This window comes from Cinclus cinclus, chromosome 2, assembly GCF_963662255.1.
Source record: "Cinclus cinclus chromosome 2, bCinCin1.1, whole genome shotgun sequence".
Taxonomy (NCBI): Eukaryota; Metazoa; Chordata; class Aves; order Passeriformes; family Cinclidae; genus Cinclus; species Cinclus cinclus.
This window is the reverse complement of record NC_085047.1, coordinates 24,716,830-24,737,395: the sequence shown is the minus strand read 5'-3', so window position 1 is coordinate 24,737,395 and position 20,566 is coordinate 24,716,830. Positions and strand designations below refer to the sequence as shown.

The 20,566-nt window shown below is 43.8% G+C and overlaps 1 protein-coding gene across 1 annotated transcript; it reads left to right on the top strand.

Annotated features, from left to right (window-relative positions):
• The first annotated feature begins 58 nt into the window (after positions 1-58).
• CCDC191 (coiled-coil domain containing 191) lies at positions 59-20,323 on the top strand. Its single transcript, XM_062512614.1, has 16 exons — positions 59-157; positions 2,167-2,308; positions 4,600-4,728; positions 5,264-5,442; positions 5,953-6,176; positions 6,866-7,019; positions 9,203-9,393; positions 10,123-10,366; positions 11,671-12,125; positions 12,626-12,720; positions 14,310-14,392; positions 15,425-15,526; positions 16,534-16,677; positions 17,744-17,896; positions 18,280-18,434; positions 19,904-20,323. Exons 1-16 carry the CDS (start codon positions 59-61, stop codon positions 20,034-20,036), a joined length of 2,682 nt encoding a protein of 893 aa, XP_062368598.1. The 3' UTR covers positions 20,037-20,323.
• Positions 20,324-20,566: the final 243 nt, after the last annotated feature.

The following is a 20,566-nucleotide window of genomic DNA, read 5'->3' as shown; positions in this document are numbered from 1 at the left end:
TTCTCGCGCAGGCCGTCATCACCGGGCGCCGGTGGGCAGGCACCGCCCTTCCGTTGCCATGGCCAAGAGGGGCGGACGGCGGGCAGGGGTGGCCGCCGCGGCCATGACCCTCACGGGCGAGCAGCCGGGGTTGCAGCGCGGGCAGCGCCTCCCGCAGGTAATAGGGCACGGCGGGGGGGCGCGAGTGCGGCCCTCTCGCCCTCAGCGGCTCGGGGGCGCCGGGGGCAGGACGCTTCCCTTGGATCTCTTGGGATCGCGAACGCCTTAGCACGGCAGGATCAGGATCAGGGATGAGGTTTCCCAGGACTGTGCTGTTTTCCGGCGTGTAGGAAGTCCGCGCTGGACTGAGCGAACGGCGCCAGAGTTGGCATTGTGAAACTCGGGTTCAGGAAGAGGCACTGGAGGCTGGAACGCTTTTTTCTTACTCCTTGCCGAAGTTTGGATCGGGTAGCTTGGAACAATGGGCCAAGGCGGAATAATTTGCGTAGTGATATTCAGGATCAGGTTAGACGGGGTTCTGAGTAACCTGAGGTGGCTGAAGATCTTAGACTCGTTAAGATTTGTAAAAGACCTCTAAAATAATGAAGTCCAGCCATTAATCCAGCACCACCACGTTCGCCACTAAACTATTTACTCAAGTGCCACATCCACAGGTTGTTTGAACAGTTCCAGAGATGGTGACTAAACGTCTTTCCTGAGCAGCCTGTTCCAACACCTGATCTCCCTTTCAGTGAAGAGATTTTTCCTAATATCCATAACAAAACTTGAAGGTATTCCCCCTTATCTTGTTACTTGTTACCTGGGAGGAGAGACCGACCCCCACCTGGCTACATCCTCCTTTCAGGTGCTGTAGAGAGTGATAAGTTCAGTCCTGAGCCTTCATTTCTCCACGCTAAACAATCTCGGTTCCTTCAGCTGCTCCTCTAGACCCTTCAGCAGCTTTGACCTTCTCTAAACACACACCTCAGTGTCTTTCCTGAATTTAAGGACCCAGAGCTGGACACAGGAGACTGAATGCAGCCTCACCAGTGCCAAGTACAGAGGGGAAATCACTGCTCTGGTCCTGCTGGCCACACTACTGCTGATAACAGGCCAGGATGTCATTGCCCTTCTTGGCTACCTGGGCACACAGCTGGCTCATGTTCAGCTGCTGTCAACCAACACCCCCAGATGCTTTTCTGCCAGGCAGCTTTCCAGCCACTCTTCCCCCAGCCTGTGGTGCTACCTAGGGTTGTTGCAATGCAAATGCGGGAGCTGGCACTTCACGTTGTTGAGCTTCATGCAACTGGCCTCGGCCCATCAATCCAGCCTGTCCAAATCCCTCCGCAGAGCCTTCCTGCCCTCAGGTAGAGCAACACTCCCATGGTGTTATCAAAGATGTCCCTGCTCATGGCAGGGAGGCTGGACTAGATGACATATAAAGGTCCCTTCCAATTTGTTGCTGTGCAAAAAAGTCAGCACACAAAACTTGCTGTCCAGGAGTGCAGCAGGTTTTTTTTTTTTAGCAAGCAGTACAAGAGATTTACCCCAAAGCACCTGCACCTACAACCACCTGACATCAAAGAAAATGAATTCTAGGGTAAGGTTCCCTTTGTTTTGCTTCACTGGGCACACCCATGCTTCCTTCAGCCTGCTTCTTGTAGCAGGTAGGAGTGTGTATCTGCTTTCTCAGGCAGCATCCTGGGCCTCTTGCAGCAGCACAGAAGGAAGGATTTCAGAAATCCGGACTGTCTGGGGCACAGGTGTTACTTGTGAAAACATGTCAGGACCATTAGCATTTCAGAGAGATTAATACAGGACAGGAAGTCTCAGGCTGGCTATGACAAAAAGCTGATAACAAATTTCATAGTTGCTGATTGCTGGGCACTAACTCAGCAAGTCTCCATCCAGCCCCCAGGGGCTGGGTGTTTCCATTCTCTCTGTGTTCTCCAGTCTCTGTGTTTGGCACTAATTGCCAAATGAATGTTTATTTCCTAATGACTTCTAAGTCTAGTTTATGCAATCAAGCAGTTGTAGAAATGTATTTCAAAAGAAATCTATTCCTTGTAACAGCCATGCTGTTTTGTGTTATATTCCCACTGATGTTTGCTCTCTGGAGGAGAAATGTGGATATAGGAAGTGTAAAAATGAATATCCTTAAAAATGTTTTCCTTTCTTTAATTTAAGAGAGTGGACCGAGCCTGTGAGTATGCTGTCTCTGAAGCTTTTTCCCTTCAAAAGCCAAAGTGTCCACAGAGGCCTTGGGGCCCTGTGACAAGTCTGGAAACTGCAGAATGGCTGCAAGTTCATCATGAGGCCTGTGGGGAAGGTGAGGTAAAATTTTGCTTGCCACAGGATGCCTGAAATGAACTGTTCACAATGCAGCTTTGTGAGACCTGAACAGGCTCTTGCAAAGCTTGAGTTCACAAGAAACAAGTTTAGAGTAAGATGTCTTTCATCTAATGGAGAAAGGTATAAGAAGGATCAGTTGCTGAAATTCAAGGCAGATCTTTAATGGCATACCTGAGGGAAGGATAAACTCTCTGTCTGCTGGAGATACCAGGTCAAGACAAGGATAAGAACTGCCCTTGAAGATACACTGTATGGTCAAAAACAAGTTAGTGTGCTATAGGAAATTACCTGACATATTTCTGATAGCAGATTAGTTGTGGAAATGGAGTTGCTCCCTGTAAATTTCACATATATTAATAACAATGTGGCTTTGTTTTGATTCCCACGCAAAAATTTCCTCACTAATTACCTAACTAAATATTTCAATTGTAAAACCTGCAGCCAAAAGTGCTTGCTGCAGTTTGAATATAAAACTGTGGAAGGTTTAAAAACAAAAAGGAGGGAAATTATCACCCATCAGTGCTAGAAATATGTCTGCAGTGTAAAAAGCTGACAGGAGACAGAATTTTAAAAAGTGAGTTGACCGTTATTTTAAGAATCAAAATTCAGCATTACAGAACAAAATGATGACACATCTTAAGAGCATCCACTTCAATCCAGGAAGTCAGCTTTTTCACTTGTAATCATCAAGGGTTCAACTTGGAATACACTTACCTGCTTACAGTGCACATCTGAATGCATTATACAGCTCCTTTGGAGCTGTCTTTGCTCTGGTGAAAAGCCTTGTCTTTTCCTTTGGTGGAAAGGTTTCCTTTGCTTTCCTCATGTTTCTTTATTATTTCTTTATTATTTTTGTTTGCCCTTCTCTGCTAGGGTTTTCTGTTTTATAGCTACCAATCCCTCAGAATTGTTCCTAGCTCAACCAAATTTCTTTCACGTGGAATCCTTTATTATAATACTTAATGGCAGTAACTACACAATGCCCACTTGTAAAGAAAGGTATCGATAAGAGAAGTGCCAGAAGACTTTTACTAAGAGATCACCACAAATCCCAGTCAAAAAAGTAACCCTTCCCCAAGTGGCAAGTTGTTTTCCACTCTTCTTTCTATTATCAGATACATTTCCCTGTTCCTGATCTGGCTATAGAGATTATGAAAGTGATTTGAAGGACAACAAACATTAGATTTATATTTTCTTCAAAAAACTCACAGTTTTCAAAGAAAGTTTGAAGAAGGCTTTATTGCCTTGGAAATACCAGGAGTATCTTCACTTTGTGTTAGGAGTAGATATTTGGAGCAGCTGTTTGTTCCTTACCATTGGCTGTATGTCTTACACTGTGTAATGACTCCTGCTGGAGTGGCTGCTGAGATCTTGGCTCTTTGTCCATCCTCACTGCATGGATGGCTGAGGATGACTCTGCTTCTCATTGGGCTGCTCCTGATACCTTGCAGTTTACAACCCTGTGTCCTGCTTCAGGAGCAGCTTGGCCACCCATGCAGTAAGGCCAGCTGGTTTGTTGAAGCAGCAGACACTTGACCTGACCTTGCTTTTGAGAAGAAACTCTAAGAAAAGGAATTTTTTTCATTTTTCCACAGAAGAATGGAGATGCAAACAGTCCACTGAGGGACTTCACACCCAGTTGTTCATTAGGCATTTGAGCTCACTGAGGATACCACATCCATCATGGATGCATTCCTGTAGCTGCAGTCTTAACCCTGAGTTCCAGGTGAAGTTTGCCACCTGACAGATTTGTAATTAGACTCACCAGTTGTTTCTGTGGTACTTGCAAGGGGTTAACCTGTACACAGGAAATAAAAGTTTGTCCAAACAGTGGTTCTTTTGAATTTAGCATATGACAACCCTGGCTGCACATGTGGAAACCATCTTAAGTGTCTGCAAGTGCAGTGGTAAAACACATGAAAGCTATTTAAGTTATGAACTACTTCATGTGAATTCCATATCCTTGATAAGTGCTAGAAAATAATCACAAGTGATCTAAATGCCTGCAGAATCATAGCAAAAATGAAGTGGAGAAGAATTAATTTCTGATATACACAGCAGGGAAAAAGTTTGCTATCTTCTCTTCTTGTTCTTTTACAGATCAACAACATAAGAACAGAACTATTACCTTTATTACATTTTATGTTGCAGATTAGGTTTCAGTCATTCCTAGAAAGTGATATAACTGTCCCAGACTATTACTAGTTCACACTTAGCCATATAGTTTTTTTAAGCAAGTGAAGTCATCAATCTCTTTCTTCATGGTAGCCCAGGAGCTGCTCAGTAACTGGATGAAGTCCCAACTGCAACTGGATCTGAGTGATGGAGAAGAGGAAGTTGACTCTGTCCTTCAGAAAGAGCTTTCTGCAGCCCCTCCAAAGTATGAGCACTTTGATGGTGAGAGCACAGCAAAGCAGGTCCTGGTTTCCTCACTGAGGCTGTGCTGGGGAAGGAGGTCAGGCCTTATGATTTTCTCAGACTGAAAGGTAACAGTTGTTCTGAAGCCAGGACAGTGGACTCAGTAGAAACAAGATTAAATGTGATGATTTTTGTCCCCCAGATCTTTAAGCATCTTGCTGTAGGGCTGCATAAATGCACCTCATAAACATTCAGTGTCTCCCTTTGTAAAAGAGATTTTTTCTTTTGTGAACAGGTATTTTTGATGCTTGTCAAATTTATGCAGCCGTTTGAGATGGTCAGAGGCAAGACAGTAAAAAATGGATGAAACATTGTTACTGCCCTAGCATGTTCAATGGGAGACTGATTAAGACTCTCAGGATAAATGGAGTGCAGTCAGTGTGTCCACATTCATCAGAAATGCATTCACAGGCTGGGGAAACGATCCCTTTAATTGCAGTAGGCTTTGTGATCTGAGACAGAGGGTTTTTTTCATTTCAGACTAGCCTGAGATAATCTGAATTTCTCATTTCAGACTTGTGCAGCTATCTGGAATGTGAAATGGAAAGTTCCTCTGTCCAGAAATACCTCCAGCATCTTTTGCAGAGTGAAGCTGTGAACTGTGGGATAGCGAAACACTTTAAACTTGAAGAGATCAAGGAAAAAAAACAACTTGCAGATCCACGAATAATCATGGACCTCAGACACAAGCAGGTGAGCAGGCAAAGCAGCTCAGTTAAAAGGAATAAGGGGGAGGATTATAGGATTTGAGTAAATGCTCAGTGATACCTCTCCAGTATTCCCTTAGAAGCCTGTAATAATCTCTGACTTGGAAGCAAGTACCCAAAGATACTCTTCCACAGGTCAGCTGAAACTTTACTGCGTTTCTATGTGCACATCCACCATTCAGCAGTAGCTTGCACAGTCACCTTTCACTAAAACTGTTCAGGTTTTCCCCCTTTTTCTGAAGACTGACAGGAAGAGTTGCCACAGCAGTCAGTTCTGAGTTTGCTCCCATTAAGGAATATTAATTTAATTTCTCTCTTTTACTTGGAGTGTTTTGCTGGTCAAGAGCACAGTCTCTCCAGTCAGTGCCTGATACGGATAGGGTTTCTTGCTTTATGTGAAAGGTGGATTGCAACCCACCCTGGCAGTGCACAGTGAACCTCAAATTCTTTAGCCTCTGGTGTTTGCTTTGACTTTTGCCAATTTTTTCCTGCCCAGGTGAAAGAAAACCGAATGAGGCATCAAAAGGCTTTAGAGCTTCAGAGACAAGAAGAGTCCCTGAAGAAAGCAATCCTGTCTGAGGCCAGGCTCCAAGCACAGGAGGAGGACAGAAGGAAGGCCCTGCAGGCTAAGAAGGAGGAGGAGGAGATCCAGAGGGAAATAGTGAAGCTGCGAAAGGAAATGGCTGAGAAGAAGCACACTGTGGCAAAAGTTTGGAGAATGTAAGGAAGAGTGTGGGGGGGTGTGGAGAGATGGAAACCACTTATAAGGTCCATTTGTTAAATACAAGAGCGGTGGTGATCCCTAGCAAAACTGCCGTTAGTGACTTTGAGCTCTCCCAAAACGTTTTAGTCCTCTGTTACCAACATCAGTGGCGGAGTTTTTCATGAGTGGGAAAGTGGACTAAGAATAGTGTTATCCTGCCCTCAGCCATTACAGTATGTACACTGAATCACAAAGTAGCAGTGTGTTAGCATGTAATGCCACATGAAAGCCAGTACACAGAAAAAAATAAAAGGAAAAAAGTCTGTATTAAAAGTAGCACTTGCAATACTTTCCCTGCTGTGAGACAATAAAGAGCATTCTTGGCTGAGAATTCTGCAGAGACATCATTTTTTTCTAATGCTGAGCTTGAGCAGAAATGTTACTTATAGGCATCCCTGAGATCCTAAATATCAGTGCTTTAATGAAATATTTACTGAAGTATTTCTGCCTTCTGTGTTTAGGAAATGCACCGGACTCTTTAATCTCTGGGACCCCAAACCATTACAGAGGTGATTTCTAAGAGGACAAGTTAAAATAATCAGCAAATTTCCAAGCTGTAGAGATGGCTCTCTTACAATTGGCCAAAAAGAGAAGGTATTAGATTGTGTATTATGGTATTAGATCTGTGTGCTTGTTCACTTTGCAGGGAGGGGAAGAGACAACAAAAAACTCAGAAGCTGTCAATGCAGGAGGTGTCTGCTGTGTCACCACCCCTGATCCTGAAGAGAGAAGAGCAAGGAGAGGAGAAACAAAGAAAGACTCAGGAGTTGCTGCACAGGATTCACACCAGTAAGCAGAGAGTGAGCATCACTTTTCTTTATCTGAGACTCTGAATACCTGCCCTTAGCTACCATTTGCAAACCTGTTATGCAAAGTCCTGGTTATGCAGAATTTTTTTTACTTTTTCAAAGATCTCCTGATACCAGGAAAGTAGGAAAGTAGGGCCATGTGTTGTAATATTAGGAGCAAGAAATCCTGAGGTGACAACCCCACTGGGCCTGTACCTCAAGTGTATTCAGGGGGACATTTCACTTAAAATTATGGAAAAGACATGGCTCTCAAGACAGATGAGACCATAAAGGCTTCTGCAGTCAACAAATAAGGAGATGTACAGAGGAGGAAGCAGAGTGAGATTTGTTTTCCCACAAGGAAGGAAATAAAAGGGGAAAGTGGCAGAAAAAATGCCTGAGAAGCCCATATTGTGTGCATGGAAAGGCATTTTAAAGATTGCCTTGCACACTCTAGTTCAGGAACAGGGAGAGGAAAGAGGAGTACTGCAGCCTGCGATAAATTTTAAGAAGTGGCTCTGAGACTTGATGCATGCCAGCAGATCCACAGTAACAGGTTCCTCAAGGATCCCCTTCCACTTGGATGCAGTAGGATATTCTGTGTTACTGCAACAGCTCTTTCGAGGAAAACTTTTAATAATTCCTAGTAGGAACCTCTTTGTTTCACCTTCATTATACTGGTACCATGGTCAGCTCTGGGTTAAATGTGTATCTAATATTCGCAACTAAAGAGTGATCTTTTAATACTGAATAATTTTATGTGGGCAGTCTCAGCAAAGGAAATAAATTTCTTGAGTGCAGGTATGAATGCCATCTGTCACATAATGTTTTAAATTAATAGAGCAGTGTTGCATCTGTTTGTTGTTTGGGGTGATAGCAAGTAAGGAAGCAGGAAGGGCCTTTTGCAAGGGTTTCACAGAGATGTTTATTTCAGCTACACGCGTGCACTGTCCATGGGTCAGAGAACAAAAAGCCAAGAGGGGCTGAGAGGGTTTAGGTTAAGAAACCTCAGAGACCAATTACCAGGGGACATGGGGGTGTCACAAGGGTGGGGTTAGGGCAAGGGCCAACAGGAAAACAGAGCGGGAGTGACCGAAAGGCTGACAGAATGGGAGAGGGCACAGGGCTGGAGGTCTCTCATTTTCCTTAATTTGGAATGCCTTTCTGGGTCTCCACACAGCAGTCATCATCATTGATGTCTATGTATCTACATCTAGGATTTTTTTCAGCAGAAGAGAGTTTATGGTGATTCTCTTCAGCTCAATCCATCTGCCCCATCTGCTGGATTTGGGCTTGGCTGCTGTTTAGCAGTACACAGCCTCTCTCCAGCACAGTCTAAGCTGTGAAGATAAGCCTGAATGAAACCACAGGACAATTCAGGACTGGCATAATGTAAGATGACACAGCTTGGCTGAGCTAAGCAACAGTGACATTTTGATTACTTTCCTAAAGCAGAAAGAAATAGCTAATGCATTGACTTTTTGTAAGTCTCCGTTTGAAGATTTCAGGGAGAAAGGAATGCAATTAACACAAGGCACTATGACGAAAGGGGAACAGCAGAGTCTTGTAAGTTGACCCACTTGGAGGATCAAAATGAACAGTGTCTGCAGTGCAGTAACAGGACTAGAATTATGAGGTAGATTAGATAGCAAATTGCTGCTCTGTACAATGTAAATTACTCCCAAAGGCAGCGAGTCTAATTACATAATAGGGGAAAGGTTTGGCTTCCTGCTGGAATGAGGATGAGCTGAGGCCATGTCATAAATTCACTCCAGGAAATGTCTTGCTTTTTGTCTAAGTTATTTATTTTTTTTTTTAAAGAAGCAGTTATTCACAGATGTGTTCTTACCTGTAGCAGTTTAGACATTTTCTAGATTTGAAAATATTTTCCCCATCTCTAGAAATTGTATGTTCGTCACCCATTTCACTTTATACTTGGTGAACTAAGTGTATTTCACTCCAAAGCTTAGAACCCCTTGATATGATGTCTCTTTCTAGACCCTTTCTGCTTTTTGTAGAAGACTTGCACATGCTCTGCCACAGTTTTTTTTTAATCCTCAAGATTGGTGTTGAAAACAAGGATTCTTAAAAGAATCTCAAAAAGGAAAGCCAGAATAGGCAAAGGGCAGAGAGGATCAGTATTTGTGTGACAGGCTGTATCTTGCTCTTTGGTTTTATGAAACTCTCCCATTCAGTGCTTGCAACGACATTTTTCTGCTTGGCTGAAAGTCATTCTGGAGCACAGAATTAAAATGGGAAAAGCCAGAGCCCTTGCTGACTGGAGATGCCAACTGAAGGCCCTGCGAGCTTGGAGAAACTATACTTGGGCCCAGAAAGTAGAGCAGGAGACACAGCAATTTGAAGTTCATCTCCAAGATCAAAACAGGTAGTGACCCTTTACTGGGGAATTCCTCCTACTGCAGCTGTACTTGGGCAGAGCAGTGATCAAGGGACTGTAAAAGGAGCTTGTCAGTTATCCAGCAGGAGGGAAGCAGCAGTTTTTTGAGAAAATTGCTACACTGCCTGCGGTCTGCCAGAGGCGTTGTGGCACAGATGAAAAGGAGGACAGATACAAACAGCTTTAGCACTTTCCAGCAAGCCTGTGTCTCAGTCTCTGTAGGTATCCTTCCTAGAAAACTCACCCTGGCTTGCTCTTGACTCCAGAGAATATGGGTTGCCAAATTTATTCCTGATTAATATATTTGCTGTTTCAGTAGTAGTATAGCAGAGATCATTTTTGGCCAGTGCCTTTCATTAAGGAAGCTGTTGGATGAGTTCCCTATCATCCAGAGAAAATACTTCCCTTCACAGGTGTCTAGCAGACTGCAGTGGTGAGACACTGCCACTTCCCCATATACAGCTGGCCAGGGAACATGATACCTCTTTTGCAGCTGTCCTGCATCCCGGAGATGCCACAGGAAATCTGAAAGTGTGAATGAGCGAAAATTAATTCAGAATTGCAGGCATCCTTTCTGCCCTCCCACTCCTTGGAGGAGCTCTGTACAACTTCAGAGGGCCTTCAGAGTTAAGCAGCAAAAAGACTCAGGAAATTATGTGGCTTCTTGCCTGGGCAGAAGCCTCACTCCTGCTGTAACACAAATGTTCTCTCATTCAGGAAAACCCAACTGGCTGTAGAGCACAACCAGCGACACCTCCTGCACTGCTGCTTTCTGGCCTGGCAGCACTGGAGCCGAGCGGAGATGGAAAAACGAGAGCTGCATATGAGGAGGGAGCAGAAAAATAAAAAGATGGAACAGCTGCTGGAGGCTGTGTCAGTGGGGAAATGTGGAGACAGGCCACTAGAGGTTAACAAGCCTGGGACAGAAGTAAATCATCATCAAGATTTACAGCAAAACAAGGTAAATAATTCTCATGTCATTTTTCCTATTGGCATAGCAGTATTCTTAGAAAAGTACTTACTTTATGCAGTGTGAATTAAAGAGTACATTGTCCCAGAGGAAAACTTCTTTCCCAGGATGACCCCCAAACACCAGCCCGCAACTGTTCAGGGGAGAAGTCTAAAAATCAGAGGCAAATGGGAAGGACAATGGATGAGTTTTAAAAATAATCACTAGTGCTGCCAAAGAATAACCCTTCATGTACTCTTGAGTCACAATGAGCATCCCACCCCCAGATCACTTTTACTGAGAGATTAGTTACATCTTTGATGCCAGCTTAGACTTAAAAAGAGTAACTTGACTACATGACAAGAGATATTTTTCATGCCAGTGCAGCTTTCCTACTTATAACTCTAGGGGAAAAAAAGGTTTTCACTGGCTGTTTCAGGATAATGCACATCACAGGGAGGTAAGAGACGAGAATCAGAGGTTGCTTCCGTAAATTGTCGTTTGTCAGATTGGATTCCCACCTTCCTCTCTGTCTATAAAAAACTGTACCACATCAGCGCCCTAATGTTAGTATTAGAGCTCACACACATATATTACAGGTCAAGCTTTCTGTTTGCTAAGTGTAAGCAAAAGTTGATTTCTTTCAGTGCTTATACTATCCTAGTAGGCCCATATTTTTCTTCTGCTGCACTGGTAAAATTTGTGCTCCAGGAATAGGGCTGAATTTAGGGTTTGATCTAAGAATCAGAAAGCAGACCTTGTAGCTGATGCCTCTTCAGAGAATGACCATGTGTCAGAAACGTGCAGCCTCATTCCCTGCTGTGCACCTGTTTTGTGGTGACATTTATCAAAGCTGGAAAAGAGGGAAGCAGCACCTTGGAGACTTCTCTTCCATGTAAAAGGGGACTGTTCAGCTGTGTAGATCACTTCAACAACTGTTTTTAATTTTACTTGCCATCTGAGCGCTGAACAGGGACAACACAGTCCAGAAGAGAGGGTGCTAATCCCTGAGAAATGAACTGTCCTAAGACATGCTCCCTAACAAAATAGTCAGGATGCATTCTTGCCAAAGCTCTTGCTTAACCAGGATTTCTTCCTTCTGGTGAAGTGGCACTCAGCTCCTTAAGAGTTCTTTTCCACAACCTCCATTTTGTGCATAATGGGGCCCCTCTGGCCTGACTGGATAAAGATTGCATAGCTGAGATTACCCTGCTTCTCAGGCATCTCACTAGATTTGCATTAAATGCTATGCAGGAAGGGCAGAAGAGTGCTTGGTTTTAATCAATTTTCCTAATTTCTTTTTGTTTTTCCCCTAGCCAACTGAAACTTGCTTGATACAGAAAGAGCCTGGTCAGACGAGAGACCAGTCTTGTTCGGATGTTGTTCACACATCTCATTTCCGCAGAAAACCCAAATTTGCCTGGGAGATTACCATTAAACATGCAGCCCTGAGTGCCCAGGACCAGGCTATGTACAGGAATCAGATAGCCACAGTCCTCCAGCAGTTTCAGGCACTCAGTCCAGACATATCTCCTGCTTATGGTAGTCGTTTTGAGCACCGTCACGCCTTCCAGCAATGTATGATTGAGGAGCAGAGGCAGCAGCTTCAGAAACAGCAAGAGCTGATCCTTAGACTGCAGGAAAATCAGAAGATGAGCAGAGAGAAAGAAGAGGGAGCACAAGCTGTGGCTGTAACCCAGACATTTAACAATTCTGCTTCTCAAACCAGGGAGGAAAAACAATCCAGATGCAAGAATACAATCCCTTTGAGGTATATGCCCTCAATAAGGCAGGGTCAGTGAGTCATCATGTCTCATTCCCACTCAAGCTGAGCCAGAATTTGCCAAGCACATTTCAGTCATGCTAGTGCTATCTGCTGTTCCTCTTCAGTTGTGACTTAGCCTCAAAGGAAGTATCAGACTGGGCCATAGTTCTCTCTCCTTCTCCTTTCCTGCACTGGCTCAACATCAGGTGATCCGTGCAGGATCCACTTAGAAACAGCAACACCAGTGTCACCCACAGTAGCAGTAGGGATCTATTTAGTTATGAAAAAAAAAAATAGCATCATCCTCTGTATTTCAACCTATGCAGGGGCCCAGGAACCCAGTTCCTTTGTAAGGGTGCAAAGGAGTCCCATTTCAAGCAGAAGAAAGGTGGATCAGGGATAATGCAGCACAATGGAGAACAGAAACTACAAGGCCATAGGTGGTAGGTGTGAGATGTAGTTTGACCACATTCACTGAAGAAATTCTTTATTCTTTTCTTTCATAGCCCACCTGATTCTCATGGGCCAGAAAACACAAGGGCAGCAATGCAAGGCAAGAGGCCCTCCAGCTGGCTGACCTCACTTCATCCCATACTGAAAGGTATTGTTCTAGATGGCAAACACCATTCCAGACCACTTTTCTCAACAGCTTGTATGGAAATGTCTGTCTTTGCCTCAGCTTTGCTGGTTGATGATGCTGTGCAAGTAAAATTCTGCACTTTATTTCTTAGTCTGATGAGTGCTATTAGAGGAGAGGGTGAGCTGTATTCCCTCTCTGAGTCAGGCATCTCTAAAACCCGGGACACTGCCAACCCCTCATGTCCATACTTGGTACACTGTTGTGGCAGCTACTTCTAATACCTGTGGTTGTCTCTGCTGTAACAAGAGTCAGAGAAGCTGTACAGGGTTTTTTGCCATCAGTCTAATTCCCTTTGTTATACATCTAAGTAACATTAAACTAGTCAGTCATTTTCATCCAACTTTGACAGAGATGTTGAGATTTCAGAGGGAATTAAATGTCTAGCCAAGGTTTTGTGAGACAGCAATAACCAGGCTGGGGAAGGAACTCCAGATTCCTGCCTTCTGTAAGATATCTCCCCTTCTCTGACCACACTGGAACACAATAAACATGCAACATAGCCTTTTCATCACTAAACTAGGATCAGGGTTCTGTTATATCCGTAAGTCAAGTTCTTCTGTTTCAATGCAGGGTAGTGACAGTCTGCCTGAAAGGTTGTCTGGAATATAATCATTGTGATGTTTCAATAGTTTTGGGATCAGCAGACCTTTTTGGCTATGACAGTTGGGCATTAATAGTTGCCTTTCACTACCTGTGTTCAGCCCCAATGCTACATAGTCCAAGCCATCATTCACCTTGATTTTCCTGAACTCTGTACAGCTTAGAGACAGCAAGCATATTTTTCAGAGCATTCAAATACTTGTGTTTAAAGATCCCCCAAAAAATCAGTGAAGAAGTTATCACTGAGTGGTTTTCCCTTGGCAGAGAATCCTGGGACAGCTGAGAGGAGAAGAGAATCTGAGGAAACATACAGTGGTCAAAATACTTCAATGCCTCCTAGTTATTGATTGCTCCAGCCTGTGCTTTTGTTTGCAGCTGCAGAGGAAGCAAGCACAGGTTCCCAATTCCTCTGCATTTTATGCATGTAACACCTTTGCTGATAGCCAGCAAGATCACTTCATTGCAATTTATCTTCCAAAAGAAGCATTAAGCTGTAGTTTCTTACTGATGGGGCCAAATACCTGTATGTCACTGTAACAATGATGCTGTCATGAAATTGCTTTTAAATAAGCAGTCAGAGCTTATTGGAGACCTCAGAGCAATTGCTGTTAAATCACATGCCTTGAGCCACAGCCCTCAATCAGGAAAGGCAGGAAGGGACAAACCCTCTGAATGCAGCTTCTTTCATAACTGAGCCTCATGGTTATGACTATCAACCAAGGAGGGTGGAGAGGACATAATTGTCATGGCCCTGAGTCATCTCTCAAACGTTTATAGGTTCCTTGTTCAGGACATTGTGGCTGCAAGGGACAGCAGGAAGCAAGTCCCTTTGTGCTGGCATTGCCAGAGCAGTGGGGGTCTGGCATAGAGTGATGCACCCTTGTTCACCAAACTTATGCCTTTACACCATAGCTCATTTCCACTAAGCCTTTTGTCCTTTGTTTCTGTAGGGATGGAGGAGAGAGCGATTCAGCGGGCAGAACAGAAGAAGAAAATAGAAGAAGCCAAACAACAAAAAGCAGAGGAAAAATTGGTAAGGGAAGTGGAAAATGAACTAGTGTCTTTCACATTGTTCCAGTTAAAATAAATGCTGATTTAACCCCAGAGTCAGGGACTTTGAAAAGGCCCTTTATCCAAAGCAGGAGTTTTATGACTTGTGAGAAAGCAAGTGTCCATCACACATCAAAAGAAGTTACAGCTGCTTTTGCTTTACACCATCCCTGCTGTATCAAAGGCAGACACTTCATCTTGAAGTTACAGTTCAAGAAGCAGCCTCTGTTTCCCCCAACACTTTTTTCACACCTACCCCATGACTGTAGCTTGTCTTTGCTGAGAATGGTAGGGGTGGAAGTGTACACAGAGATCCACTTGATGGGACCTGGCAGTGGTAGGGTTCCCCTCCCTGCCTTTCCTCTCTGGTCACATGCAGCTTGAGGACATGCAGTCTCACCTAGTAAAACTCTGCATCTTTCTGGCAAATCTCTGCTGAAGAGGGAAGATACTGACAATGTTTGTATAGTTAATACACAAATTCTGTGATATGCATCCAACAGAGCACCTTCTTCAGGTCAGGGTATTAAACTGTTATTGAAAACATTGCTAGTAAATTGCATTAGGATTAGAAAGTGTGATCTTCAGTGTCTGGGGAAAGAAATGTTTGGGTGCCTGTAATGTTGCTTTGCATGTGGAAATGAAACTTGAGAGTAGAGCCTAGGGATTCAGAACTGATCTCAGTAATCAATTTATCAATAAATTACTTTGTGTATGGTTTACATTTTTTTAGAGGAAGAGTGGAAAATTACTATAACTTAGGGCCAAGAAAAATATACATGTACATTCATAGAAAAATATATAGATATAGATATGTATATAGGTACTGAAAAGGACAGTCCCTCCTCCCTGTCCCTTCCACAGTTCATGCTTGAACATAGATGTATGTGAAGCATCACCTGCTGAAGTTTCAGGTGCTAGTCAATATTAAAGGAATACTATGAATGTTTAAAGACCTGTATTCATGGAAGAGGTCACATGAAACAAATTGAATATCACCTTTCTCCATTTCAAGGCCCAGCTGAAGGCTGAAGAGGAAGCACGACAGAGGAAGGAAGCCGAGGAAAAGAAAGCACAGCGGGAAAAACGCCAGAAGGAGAGAAGGCAGCAGAAGATGGTGACCAAATGCCTCATCTGTTTCTTCCCCTTTAGCAGGGATAGGGAAGAAGATCCATTACCCACTGGTACTCAGTCAGCAGCCAGAGTAATGTGAACTGAAGGTTTTCATTGGTAGAGCATAGTTCCACAGCACAGCACCTATAATACAGACTCACAATCTGTCCCCTTTCTGGCAGTGTTAGGGAAAGGGCTGTGTCCCAAACATGCTACGAAGTATATGCTGTCTGTCTCCTCAGCAGGACTAGAGGTCCCAGCTGCTGGACATTCTCTGCTGAGATACAGCCACATAAGCCCCTCACAGTGGCAGCATGTTCAATCTACTCTCAGATTCCTTCCACTCCTGTAACCCCTCTACAATGACACCAGTCACAAACACATGATTCAGAAGTAAACAAGCCTGACAGTTATATCAAGGGCACCTTTTCCTCTTGGAGCTAACCTAGGAATAGCTACACTTCATTATTGTTACTTGGAAATGAGTTGTCCTAATAACCCAAATACCACATTTGAAATCCTACAGGAATTCAACCTACAACTACTGTTATACTTGGATTGAGTGTTTTAGAACATTTTACCTTCATCCCTGAGTATCAGACAAAAGTAGTGTTATACAGTTATAAAATACCCACATCCCTCCCCTGCTATTTAGGCTAGATCCATCAGAATCATTTTTGGGCATGTTCTGGACATCAAAAAAGGTTCCTGCTACATCAGCACTTGTGGTAGCCACAGGTGACATGTCTGTTACTGTAACTCCAAACTGCAGTGCTGATACACAGCCCAAGGAAGTGTTCAGGAATACCATCATCTGCCAGGAGAAGACAGTTTGCTTTAGAACACAGGTTCTACTGCATGGGGCCATGTCTGGTCTGCAGTGCTAAAGATGATGCAGACTCCTATTTCCTGTCAGGTCAGACCCTCCAATTCCAATGTGATAATCTATTGTCATTGCTTAATATCCTCTTCAGCTTGAGGGATTTAAAACTACTACTTTTTGTATTGCAGAAAGAACTGGAAAAGCAGAGGAGGTTGGAGAAAGAGCAGCAGCTCCAGAAAAAGGCTAGAGATCACTATGAGAAGGTCCTTCTCAGAAAGCTGGGAATGGTGCCATGGAAAAGGTTGAGGGAGCAAGCCAAGGAAAACCTAGTGGTAGGTGCTGAGGGTAAAGGAAATGACTGGTGCCATAGGAGGAAGGGAAAAAGTAGATGCAGCACTTAGTGGAAGCCTTAATAGGCTTTTAGGTCAGGTAGAGATGGAAAAAGCAAAAATTCTGCCTGCATATCCTGCCTTGCATTAGTTCTTTAAATCAGCTCATCTGACAATCATCATGAAAAGCCATTAAAAACCTGCAGGGATGGCATCCTCATTTATAGCTGATTAAACGGGATTAAACAGAATAAAACCCTTAAAGTTATATGACATGTGCCTGCCAGTTCTACTCCACAGTAAAGCTTATCAGTGACATATTACCAAGCAACTTTAATTGCAGGAGTTAACCCCAGCCTATCATCAGGGCTTTCACTCTCTGAAGTTGCTGGTAGAGAGTTGGCCACTACTAATAGCAGAATACTACAGGTGATAATCCAACAATCTGTTCTATCCTGGCCCTAGCCTCAGTGCAGAACAGCAAGTGGCAGTTTCTGAGACCTTGATGCAGGAATATTGCTAATGGTCACATTTCCACACGTGACTGCATCGGCATCCTTTATCACAGAGAGACTGATAACACTCAGCTGCATCCTGAAGATCCAGCCAGAGCCCAGGGCTAAGTTGGAAAGCTTCCATTTAAATCACTGGAACTGGAGCTAGTCACAGTACTTCACCAAATGCACACAGGCATCCAGCTGGAAAGAATAGATGGGTACAAGCTGTTCCATATGTCCACCCTGCTGGTCAGCATTATGGACAGGCTTGGACTAAACTGTTACAGGCCATTCCTCTGCCTCATTCACAATCAGTTACACTGAGCATCTCATTCAAAAGGGTATTCTCCAGAATTCTCTGATGCAGCAGTGGCCTGGTAGAGACAGACTGGTCTTGTTCCTTATGCTGACCCCTCTTCGTGGGATCCTGTAAGTTATTCCAGCTGTCAGAAATCTGGATTTGGGCACCCCCAAAAAGCTGAGATGATTTTCAAGTGCACCCAGTTTTCTGTAGCTTTATACTTAGTCATCGGTTCAGGTAACCAGCTGCTGTCTCTGCCGTCTTCACTCAGGTGGCACAAAGGCACCACAGCTTGGGCCTGCAGAGGAAATGCCTGATTACTTGGCTGCAGAATGCCCAGCAGAGTCTCAAGGACAAGATGTCTTGGGCTGAGGACTTCTATTCCCATATGTTACTGAGATGGGGCTTCAGGAACTGGCTAAAGGTTGGCCTGCACCACCATGGAGAAATGCTACCAAGAGAGTTGGCTACTGCCACTTTCCTGTAACCACACAGTGTAAATTCAGTCACCTGTAGCACAATGTTTGCAAAGTTAATGCTATCTCCCCATTCCAGCAACATTAGTCCCTTTTTCAGAGACCTTCTCTCAGCTTCTCACTCTCCATCACTCTCTTCCACACAGATTTCTCTTACACACTGCTCCTCCACCGTCTGCTGTCTCACCCTGCTCCCTGCTGATTTTCCTACACTCCTGTGCCCACTAGTCTTCACTGCCACAGTCTCAGCACTGTTCTATTTATTGGGCCAGAGGTTGGGAGAGAAAAGAAAGAAAGCCATTCTCACGTGTCTTTTTGTCCTCCTCCCCAGTACAAGGATTATCTCTCTACTCAGGAAGAGAGATCAAGTACCTTCCACACAGTCTGCCTCATAAGGAAGTTCTTCTGGGCATGGTTTGATCATATAATGGAGGAAAAAAGGACCTTATGGGAGAAGCTGAAGATTGCTACTGAACGCAGAAACAAGTAAGTGTATACCCTTACTAGCAGTTATTTTTCTTTAGTTTAATATGCACTGTAGATAATTTTAGGGACTACTTTTGACAAGTCAGCCGTTTCCCAGGAACACATGAAACAGGATCTATTCTGCTAGTGTTTTGCTTCTGTGATATGCACAGACAGCATCAGCAGAGGTTTATGCTAAGTTTCCATGCAGCCTGGAAAGGAAAGTGTAATGACACCCTTCATAGGACTTCTAAATGTGAAAAAAAAGAGAATACAGTGAAAGCTTAAATAAGGATAAGAAGCTGAAACTTTCTAAGATGATTAGCAAATCTGGCCATACAGCTTCTGCTGAAAGCTGCCTTAGGAAAATCTGTAAGTACAATTATAACAAGCCAAATGATTGTGTAGGAATTACATAGTACTTTTTTGTCCACAGCAGATGATTTCGTTCAAAAATCCCAAGTTGATCAACTAGAAATCGTATTTCATGAGTCTTTAAATTTATGCAATCACCACCCTGACTGGGCAGGAAAAACTAGAGCAGTCAGTTCTACCAATCATGACTGGAGCTGGACACACCCTGTCTACTCCTTGTCCCATAAAATGCATTCTAGCAGGAAGAAAAATCTACTGTCAAAGTTCAGCAGAAAACAAAAGTCTGTTCATCCGTCTCATCATGGAAGCATGGTAGCTGCATGCAGTCACTAATAGGCTTTGCCTGTGCACAGCCCCAACAGGATCTGCAGCACCTTGGAGGAAGAATGAAATTAAATTCACCTCTTATGTGGTAGCGTAAACCTGTTCTAGCTTGCTATGTCAGTAAGGTCTGAATGAATAGTGCACAGTTTAACATTAACAAGCCAGAAAACTGAAGAAACCAGGGGAAAGTCAGACCCAGGAAGAGACTGGATTTATTCTACATATGACCTCCTATGAGGAGCATAATCACCTGACATTCTTCTTTACCTCTTTCCCCACTTGCAAAAGGCAGTTCAGACCTTGCCATAACAAACTCTTCTTTAGACAAGACTGTGGGTCCCTACTGCTGATATGGGAACCCAGGGCAAAGGCACCTTTGATGGTGTGATTAAAATCAGGTAAGAATTGGAGCCTAGCTGCCTGCACTCCCAAGAGGTTGGTTTGGACCAAATGAGCCTGCATTTTTCCTAAAGAAACTTTTTTCAGAGGCCCTGTTTATTCTTCAGAAAACCTCTTTCATCTTTAGTGTGCTTAAGCAAACACCAGCTAATGAATCCAGTCAGAAGAGCAAAATTCTCAGTGGAGAGGAATAGAAAGGGCAATGTTATTTTTCCCCAGCATGACTGACATATCAATGAAATGGTCTGCACATAAATGCTTAATATGTGACAGCCCTGATTAACAGCAGAAAGATCAAGTTCTCAAGATCTAAATTCCCCTTTTGAACAGAAGTTCTTTTTTGATTGCCTGCACATTGTCACTTTGTTCCATGTGTTCCTAATTTCTTTCAGGATGCTTACACTGAACACATTCAAGGCATGGAGGCAGTACCCATTCCTGATGAAAAAGGAAAGGGAAAGAGAAGAAAGAAGAAACCAGCTACGCAGGAGAGTAGCTGAAATTCTCCCCAACTTCCAAATATGACAGAAGAGTCAGATGACATGGGAAGGAGACAAGACCAGTTTTGTTCAGTGCTATCTCCCTGTTGACTGAAACAAGTCTAGGGGGAAGGCTTACCAAGTGCAGAGGGTCTTAAGCCAAAAGGAGCTCCCTGTTGTCAGGTCACCGATGTTGTAAATGCAGCATAGATGGAAGCTGATCTAACAGTTTCAAGGTTGCACTTCATGGAGTCATTCCCCTCAAGCCTCTGTAGGGGTCTCTTGGCTGTTGGCCATGAAGCCCAAGATAACTAAAGCCTAGCACAGGGTGTGTTTGAGACCAAGGCCATTTCCACATGCAGAGCTGCAGCAATGACACAAATCCTCCTCCCTCTAAGGAAGCACAGAACTGAGCTGCACCTCTTTTTGCCTAAGAAGAAACCTGGTGCTTTTTTGTTGGCAGTACTCTGTAGGGTGACAGCTTGTCCAGAGGGCAGACAGACCTGACTGTCAGCTAACCCCTAACCACTACTGTGAACTTGGCCATCCAGAGCACAGTTTCTAGCTAACTGTGCC